Source organism: Melanotaenia boesemani, chromosome 3 (genome assembly GCF_017639745.1).
Source record: "Melanotaenia boesemani isolate fMelBoe1 chromosome 3, fMelBoe1.pri, whole genome shotgun sequence".
Lineage (NCBI taxonomy): Eukaryota > Metazoa > Chordata > Actinopteri > Atheriniformes > Melanotaeniidae > Melanotaenia > Melanotaenia boesemani.
In genome coordinates, this window is record NC_055684.1 from 30224490 (window position 1) to 30234341 (window position 9852).

The 9852-nt window shown below is 40.1% G+C and overlaps 1 protein-coding gene across 1 annotated transcript; it reads left to right on the top strand.

Annotated features, from left to right (window-relative positions):
* The first annotated feature begins 1051 nt into the window (after window positions 1-1051).
* On the top strand, window positions 1052-9197 carry gata2b (GATA binding protein 2b). The gene is made up of 6 exons (XM_041981353.1): window positions 1052-1203; window positions 1442-1866; window positions 2261-2857; window positions 4392-4537; window positions 6860-6985; window positions 8193-9197. The coding sequence occupies exons 2-6, from the start codon at window positions 1641-1643 to the stop codon at window positions 8475-8477; spliced, it is 1380 nt and encodes a 459-aa protein (XP_041837287.1). The 5' UTR covers window positions 1052-1203; window positions 1442-1640; the 3' UTR covers window positions 8478-9197.
* Window positions 9198-9852: the final 655 nt, after the last annotated feature.

Consider the following 9852-nt stretch of genomic DNA (forward strand, 5'->3'; position numbering starts at 1 on the left):
GTCCACAGTGTAAATATCGGTGTCCTTATCCTGGAGTTCATCCTCTGGGACTACATCAGACACTGGGCAACCCCCTGCTGTCTCTCCTTCCCCAGTCTGTCCCTTGGTCGCTGGAAAAAATTCACGTCCTACTAAGTCTGTTTTTTTTTTTTTCCTGAGATGCACTGACGTCAGGAAACGGCGTCAAGCAGGCGGCAGCGTCGGTCAGTCGGGGCTGCACGCGCTCCCTCTGCAATTATTTTCTGTCAATCACGCGCAAAGAGGACAGAGAAAGAGGGGGACGTGTTGTATGAACATTTTCGCCATTGAAAAGGGTTCCCTAAAAGATGAAAACATAACAAAGCAGCATCACGCCATCTCAGCTCTTCAGAGCAAACTGAAATAACAAACATTTGACACATCACTTACGTATCTCTTCAACAACAGGCTATTCTTTAAAGTGGTCGGACAGATTAATCAGTGCATTTAACACACTTGGTTTTTCTCGTGGTGTGTTCCTGCACTGTTGCATTATAGGCCCATTATTATTTATACCACTGATCAAAAGCTCTGCAACATGACTGAGTTGCCCTGATTAACTCAGCGCAACTCACTCAACTTCTTCAGAACTCATGCAATCGGATGTTTCAAATAGTCTGTGGAATAATAACATAACTGAAAATTTACTTTAGCAAGAAGAACTTGGACATTGTTCTAAATCATCTTCTGCCACTGTCGCTACAGAAACTTTGACCCAGTTTGGGCGAAAGTTCAGTTTTTGAAGAAATTCATTGAGTCTTTTGGAATTACTACATGACATTTTAGTGCTTGTTTATTTCAAATGGGCATATTTTGTTTCAATGAATTTAGGATCATACATTTAATACAATACCATTATGGCACGAAGGCCTACAGCAAAAGTATAATAGCCTGTGAATTTAATAGAAATATCTCAGTGATTTTCTGATCAGGGCTTCTGGTTCGGAGGTTTCGCACAAGTAGAATGTAATTGGCTGAGTCAAAGCTTTATTTAAGACTCCGCCCAGGACTGCTTAACAAGCCTTGCCCCGCTCTTAGTCTCAGTTATACGTGTTGCTTTGAGTCCCAGTGGACAGAGTTTACTCTTACAAACGCCAACCGAAAACTGCAGAGGACCTGCAACATCAAACGAAGACGCAGAGCACTTTTCCAAAGAGGAGAGGCGCCGTGGATTAAACAGCACCGGTAAATACGGCATGTCTTTCTCCTTGTCATGTCGACGGACACAGTCAGCTGATCAGGATGAAGAGTAATATGCTGTGGGAGGATTTATTAATATTGTTATTATTATAAATATCTTTAGTTGCATCGTGCACTAAGAAGACGATTGAACGCGTTATGTGCTTACTTGCTTAAAAACAGGCTACCACTTCACAACACCTCTTCCTTTAAAATATTAACATCTGATGTTTGCTTGTTGCAGGTTTCCAGTGTCAAACTCGACTCCATGTCCAGGAGAGGAATTTAACTCAAGAGGAACAAGAAACCAAACACTTGCCTATTCCTGTGCCGCAAATGGACACACTGGAGATCTTTTAAAGGACTGATCGTTTCCAGAACCTTTGCGATCTCCCTGGATATTCTCTGATTAAATTAACATCTCGCTACCGAGAGCCACGGAGATGGATGGGGTGTCTGATCAGCCCCGCTGGATGCATCACCACCCCGTGCTGAACGGACAACACCCCGAGTCTCATCATCCCGGCCTGGGGCACAACTACATGGAGCCCACGGCGCAGCTCCTGCCTCCGGACGAGGTGGACGTTTTCTTTAATCACCTGGACTCGCAAGGAAACCCTTACTACCACAATTCTGCCAGGGCCAGAATGTCCTACAGCCAAGCGCACGGTAAGATAAATAGGCACGTCTTCTTTATAACACAACAAACTCAGTGCAACTGAAATAATAATAATAATAATAACAACAACATTAATCATTTGTGGTTTGCATATAGAATTCTCAAGTTTCTGTAGTTTAGGCTGACTTCTAGATTTGGAGGATTGAATGCGTCCCATTTTATTGCTAACCTACATTTATCTCTAATGACAGCTTTTGTCAGTTAATCAGTGGGAGATTAGTTCAGATCTAGACTTTACGTTTTGAGCGATGGAATGGTTATTTATCGTTTTATTTAACTAATTATTGTGGGGAAATATAACAAATTGTTTAAAATTTTAATCCAGCAGTTAAATTCGGCATCTGTCGTGGTCTCTACAATAAAATATATGCTGTTATTTCACAGCTCGTCTGACGGGGACTCAGGTCTGCCGGCCTCATGTCCTCCACAGTCCAGGGATTTCATGGCTGGACGGAGGGAAAGCAGCCCTGTCGGCTCACCACCACAACGCCTGGGCCGTCAGTCCCTTCACCAAGCCCAGCCTGCATCATCCCGGTTCTGCATCTCCTGGCGCTCTCTCTGCCGTTTACCCGTGCAGCAGCAGCAACTCAAACACGGTCTCCGCATCCTCGTTAACGCCGCCATCCCACTCCGGCTCCCACCTGTACGCCTTTCCTCCCACACCGCCCAAAGACATATCACCGGATCCCGGGGCCGCGTCTCCATCGTCCTCCGCCACCATTATGGACGAGAAGGAATCTATCAAATACCATGTGTCGTTACCGGAGGGCATGAAGATGGAAGGCTGCAGTCCGCTGCGAAGCAGCCTGGCCTCAATGAGCGCCCAAACCCCCTCCACGCACCATCACATCGCGACGTACGCTCCCTACTCTCTCCCGGCGGCCCACGAGTACGGCAGCAGTCTGTTCCACCCAGGCAGCCTGCTGGGATCATCGCCCAGCTTCACCTCCAAGAACAAAAGCAAGACACGGTCCTGCACCGGTGAGTTCGCTGCAAACACACGAGATTAATCCCAAAATAAAGCAAAGGAAATTAAATCTGAAGCCAGTATTTGGACGTAGAGACAGCCTGTGGTTTATTTAACGATCTTATCATAGGTCTGATGGTTTTGATCTACAGAGAGCCCGTGTCAATTTAACAAAACTAAATATACAGAGTAACTCTCCAGCAACAACAAAATAACTTCTGCTCAGTCCAATACCTGCGCATCTGTAGCAGAAAGAAGCATTTGTTAACTTGTAGGGCAGGTTTGCATCGTTTGCCACGTGTTTTCACCTTTCTTTTTCTTTTTTTTCCCTGAGATGATTAGTTTATTTTTTCACTAATGATGAAGACTGAATAAAAGAACAATCTGCATTCAGGTAAACAAATTGTTATTATTATCACGTAAGTTTAATAATAATAAAAAGACCAAATCGTTTAAAAGAAATATCTGTCAAGATCTTAACTGTATTGGATTTACAAATGCAGTCTGCCAGGTATCTCTAATTTAGACTGCAACTTTCAGAAAAAAAGGGGTCCAATTCAATATTTTTTAATCAGGAATGATATGATTAATCTTTTATTAGTGATTTGGTAAATTACATAAAAACACATCAATTATGTTGCTTTGGTCTGAGCATTGGCAAACCTTCAAAAGTGCATCATAAATAAATAAATAAAGAAAGAAAGAAAGAAAGAAAGAAAGAAAGAAAGAAAGAAAGAAAGAAAGAAATTTCTCCCCAATTAATACTATTAGAGGCTGGAGATGTCCCTGTATAAATGTCCAACACTCAACAGAGTCTCTGCATAATCTCCTTTTGCAGTTCACTGTAAAGGCTGCAGCACAGTGAACTGGATCCGGCTATGAGGTGTGAAAGGAAGATCCCCAAGCTCACAGAGCCAAAACCTCAGTATCAAGGCGAGGACTGGCTTCTCTGTTACATAAGACACCAAGACATAGTCCTGATTGCTATTTGATTACACACCAGAAAAGCTTTACACGTGATCATGTTCAGTGGAGAAGTACACACTTATTTTCAATGTTTCTAATGAAAAAGGCTGTAAAATGCGTTAAATAACATGGTTTCTGATGTTGATTCCAGCTAGTTAAAAACTAAAATGTTTTAGGACAATAGTGACCTAAATAATTTCTGATTGTTGTTTACCATGGTATTGAATAGATTAATTGTATGAGGTAAATTATAAATAGTTCTGTTATACTGTATTTAGAAAAAGAAGAATGTGTTGAAATGATGTCTGAGAAAATTAGGGTTAAAGCAGATGAGGTTACTTGTGCAGCAAACTCTTCTTCATTTGGTAATTTTGTGCCTCTGCAAATGTAAACTTTAAAAGGGTTCATTTACTTTTCGGCCTGCTGCATACATCTTGTAGCTTCAGAGTCTGGGGCTGCAAATTTTAATCTTTATTTGAATGTGCTGTTGGTGTAACTGCACACAGCTTTAATACTTGATTTATTAATACAGTATTAACTTGTTATTAAATGCATATCAACGTGTTCAATATTCTCTCTCAGAGGGCCGTGAGTGTGTAAACTGTGGAGCCACATCTACACCCCTATGGAGACGTGACAGCACCGGACACTACCTGTGCAATGCCTGCGGCCTGTATCACAAGATGAACGGCCAGAACAGACCCCTCATAAAACCTAAACGCAGGCTGGTGAGTCCCCTGCAATGGTAGTGAACAGCTTGTGTGTTTTGAAGGGTAGTAAATAAAAGAGTGTAAGGTGAAGGGTGAGGGCGGGGAGGGTACAATTCCAGGAAAGTTATATTTTCCCAATCAGTTTCCAGGAATTGTGTTTACCGCTCACCTCTTGCTCCTTCAGTTCAGACTGTTAGTAGAGTGGGGCCATGTACGTTGTTGCCCTTATCATTATTATAGCTACTTCTGATGTTGTCATTGATAGCAGGGCCAGTGTAACATATTTTGAAACAACACAGTTCCTCACTGACGCCTCATTGGCCACAAATGGTGTCACATTTTGAGCTGATCTTTTCAAAAACTGTAGACAAAAATGGACTTGTTTTGGTTTTGACACATGGGTAACAGATTGCCACTGTATGGCCTAGTGAAAGCTCTTTCACCAAACAAGCTGTAGGATCAACTATTCCAGCGGTCTGAGAAAATTCACCCTCTTCTTTAAGTTAGACAAACTGCCAAAAGCCATTGTGTTATTGTGTGTAAAAGGAGCACTGACACAAAGCACTGCAAACAGAGTTGTTTTTGGGTTATGAAAGGCTATTTTGGGGGTGCATGTTTTTAAGGGCAGTAAGAACAAAAGACCATCAAAGCAAGATATTAAATATTTAAAATATTTCCTATGAAATATCAGCATTGCTGCTTGGGAAAAAGGCAACATTCAGCTTAATATCACCTCCATCCCACTTATATGCATTCAGCCACTGTTTAGCCAAATGAAGATAAAATTAAATTTTAATTAAATACTGGAAAGCAAGCTTAAGAATGTTTTTATTTTAACTTGAGGCTAAATTAAAATATTTTCTGGCAAAGCCTGGAAAAAGGCATGTGAAACGAAGGCAGTATTCGTGGCCAACACACGGTTGGACATCACAATTAAACCACGGATTGTGGAAATATTTCAGCAGCGTTTATTCTAATGACGGAGCTTTTTTACAAGAGAAATATTTGACTTTAAACCTGAGAAACCAGCAGTTTTTTAATCTCATGCGCCAACAAAGGACAAAATGTACATCGACTGCAGGAAATTATAGAGAAAAGTTAGTTTATAAGACTGAAGGCGTAACTGTAATTCACGTATAACGAACCTTATTTTACCCTTAAATGAACCTGCACTGATGAATGTTTGTGCATGTGGACTATTGTTGCTCCCAGGACTAAATCTTTTAGATATAAACACCGAAATACTAGCAGGAAAACAACTGTCTGCTTCATACAAATCATACCAACATTTTTACGCGCCATCAACACTGTCAATGAGCGCATATATGGTCATATATCAGGCCTGGCTTCCGAAAAGCTCGACTGGGGCTTGCAGCGCTCCACAGCGTCTTGCGCTCAGCGGCAGCAGCCTTCCAGTTGTTTCCTATCCGGAAGTCTGACCGCTCCAGATAAAGCAGCAAGACCAGCGCGCTTGCTTCCTCCTGCGGCCTCCTAACTATAGGCCTACAACTCACTTTCTAGTGGTCAAGCTTTCCGTCCACCACAGACACAGGGCAGAAGCGAGTTTAAAAAAAGGACAGTGGGACGGCCATAGACTCTGATTTATCCCACAGCGCACCCTGCGCTGCTCATTCCACTTTTACTGTGTTCAGGCAAAAACTGAACGCTGACTAGACGACTATATATAAAACTATATATAATAAGAGTGAAGTTTTGCTTTAAATTTCTTTGCTGAAAACGTCACAAATCTGTTAAACACGGTGACTGATAATGGGATCATTTGTGTTTCTCTAAGGTGAACCGAAAATTGTAATAATAATTATTCAAAGAACAGAATTTTCTGTCTTGTTCATAATGTAGTATTAGCTACTGATAAAGCATTTCGATTATCCTGAGCTTCATCGATTAGTTATTGATCTTATTTCTTGTTGAACACAATCAGCAACGGTTGCAATCAGGTAATTCATTATTTTTTATTCACAGCAAGCGCGAAGATTTATTGACTCCAAATTTCTTTAATTCTTTTTAAATGTATTTTGGTCATTTTATGGACACAGATTCGTGATTTCCGAGCGCCAGGAGTTTAATATGAGTGTATTTTTAAATGAGTCTTATTTATTTATTTATTTATTTTATAGAGTGTTAAATATAAATTGATCTTAAGTAATGCTCATTGCATTCAGTGTGAGTTATCTGCAATAACTTCCCACAACTGTTTAAATTAATAGCACAGAAAATTAGGGAAATTAAGTTTGTTTTGAATTCTTTCTAAACTGTCCTTTAGCTTGTCTGTTTGTGCTGCAAAGTTCTAATCAAAGCTTAATCTTTATTGTTCCGCAGTCTGCTGCCAGACGAGCAGGCACCTGTTGCGCTAACTGTCAGACGACCACCACCACACTCTGGCGGCGCAATGCAAATGGAGACCCGGTGTGCAACGCCTGCGGCCTCTACTATAAACTGCATAATGTAAGTCTCAAACCACTGAACGCCATTGAGGGCCCAGCAAAGGACCAAGCAGATGAGAAGTAAACTGATTGAGTATTACAGGCATGAAAGGAGAGGATAAGAGAGGGACAGAGAGGGAGAATGAAGGTTTTCTACTCACAGACACCAGTGCACTGCTTGGTGTTTTTTTCTTTGTACTTCATTGTTTCCATGGTAGGCTAATCCCCTTGAGGGTCACAATGGTGGGACTGTTGTTGAGTGGGTCTGCCACAAGGCTAACCTCTGTATGAATGGTATTAGGAAGCTTCAGAACAGACTGTAGCAGTAGAAGTGGATATTTGTAAAAGCAACAGTAATTAATTAAATTATCAAGTAACACTATGTAACTAAGGCCTGGAACAGAGCAAGATTATTGTTTAAAGGATACATATGCTTATGTTTGTACCAGTTGACAGTTTTCTAAAGGTCTTAGTGATTTGCCTGTGCCATGCTTTGATTAAAATACCAGAGAGACAGTACAACAGCCCACTTTTCAGCCATGTCTTTAAATCTCTGCTCATAGCAGCTGGTTTTAGGGGGTGTATGGTTAGTCACTCAACTACACTCTTTCCTTTTGTGGGCCTCATTTGAGATTGTAGTTTGCACAACCATGCAAAAGAAATAAATTGTAACCCTGGAAGCATGCTATTATTATATGAGAAACACGTAGACTGTGATATATTGAGCATAGATGCTTCCACTTCTCTTAGGCCACTGTGTATTATTCCATAGATGGAAATTGTTGAGTTTTTTTCTGCTATCAAGCTGTGATTCAAGGTTCATCTTACAAACCAAATTTTGTGAATGGATAGGCAAAGGAAGGATGGATTGATATTCCGTTCATTAAAATTACAAGATATGCTGAGTAGTCCAAATGAAGGCATAGTTTGTTTTAATCTACTCGACAAAATGTTTATAAAATAATAGTATTATATTCATATAATTTATAATTTCCTTTTTCTGTCAACTTAAATAGTAAAATATATGTTTATATCTGTTTATTCTACAGTGTGGCAAGGTATCAGATGATTCAGTGATGTTCACTGAAGTGGCCAATTTACAAATATACCATCCTCACCCATGCATATACTAGAAAACAGCTGTTAAATCGGTTTCCACTGTAGTGAACAATATGCATGAAAGGGCTAAACAACATCACTTATCTCTTCATCCTTCCTTTCCTACACAGGTGAACCGGCCTCTGACCATGAAAAAAGAGGGAATACAGACACGCAACCGGAAAATGTCCAACAAATCCAAAAAGAGCAAGCGGTGCAGCGATAGCTACGAAGAGTTTTCCAGAAGCCTACATGACAAGAGCTCTCCCTTCAGCGCCGCTTCTCTGGCCAGTCACATGTCCATGGGCCACTTACCGCCTTTCAGCCATGCTGGACACATGCTCCCCACGCCCACACCAATTCACCCATCATTTGGCCACCCACACCACTCTAACATGGTGACGGCTATGGGCTGAGAGGGCGATGAGAGGGGGTGGCATATTTCAAGAACCTGAGATGATTATGTGAAGGGGGATGAGGGTCTGAACAGAGGACTATGTGTACAGTGTTACAGACATGCAGCATGCATGTCTTCATCCTGGTTGTCTCTTGACTGATTTATGCCAGTGGTGCATAGTGAAAAGAGAGGATCTTTTACTCCTTATCTGTGGGTACCAATTTTGATGGAGAAACATTTGGCTCAGTGTGGATCAGGCGCACACATATAAACATAAAAATATCTTTGCACCTCAGAGTTTTGTCCCCACTGACTGCTGTGTGGGTCAACTTGTGCTGAACTGGTTTATGGTTACTGTGAATATTGTAAATGTGTAAGACTGGCAGGAGCACCCCCAACAGAAAAATGCCCTTCATTACTTAAATATGCTGTTTTTTTGTTCTTTTGGTTTTTTTTTCATGGACAATTTTGAAGCAATTTTCCCCAAAAGAAAAGACAGATGAAAAAAGTTTATTAATTCTAATTTGACACTGTTTATTATAATTATTGTTATTATAATTAATATTGTTATTCAGATAATTTATTTTCACTATTGTTTTATCTTTTTCTTTTATAATATTACCTGAATTGTAATATGGATACTGTTATCCCAGTTATGAGTATATTTTTAGCTGAAGTGCTTTGTCTGAGCTGGTCAACATTTATACTCTAAAGAAATAAAGAGATCAAGTTCATTATACAATCTGTTTCTTCTATTCAATATGTGTTGCATATACAAGGTCTTAGATTAAAATGGATGCTGAATCACATCGTTCAACTGATACAATGATAAATTTGAAAATTATGAGTAGAAAGCAAGGAGCCATCATGGAGGTCCCATTAATTTACTCAATACAGGTAACAGCAGCATTAATTATTTAGTCCCATGTGCAGCTTTTTAAAATTCTCAACATTAACAGTTGATACATAGCTGAAATAAATGTGTAATATGTCTTCTACTACAAATAATATGTCATTCATCTAGCATGTCTGTGTCCTGATACAGCGCTGAACACATCTGGCTCTTACACGAGAATCAAAAGTCTGGGCCAGAAAGTCTTGGGGCCATTACATACTGTTTATTCAACAAATAAAAATGCATTGATCCAGCAGTGATGACCGAGAAAATGTCTTTCCTTTCTGATTAGACTCATGACTTCTAAAACAAAAGGGTTGTTTTTAGTAAGACATCAGCAAAAATAAATAAATAAATAAAAACAGCAGTGTTTGTTAGTTTGTGAACCGTTACATTTTTGTAATAAAGTAAAAGTGGATGCATAATTTTTAAGAATGATTGTGGCTGACCAGCATTTTGGTCAGCCATGCTGTTGTTTTTAAAGTACTGTATAAATAAA

What these genes read in the sequence shown, in the direction of transcription:
- gata2b (XM_041981353.1), top strand. Translation starts at nt 1,641, where the DNA reads ATGGATGGGGTGTCTGATCAGCCCCGCTGGATGCATCACCACCCCGTG. An exon ending in TAAAACCTAAACGCAGGCTG is followed by an intron (nt 4,538 to 6,859) that starts GTGAGTCCCCTG and finishes ATTGTTCCGCAG; the next exon opens with TCTGCTGCCAGACGAGCAGG. An exon ending in TCTACTATAAACTGCATAAT is followed by an intron (nt 6,986 to 8,192) that starts GTAAGTCTCAAA and finishes TTTCCTACACAG; the next exon opens with GTGAACCGGCCTCTGACCAT.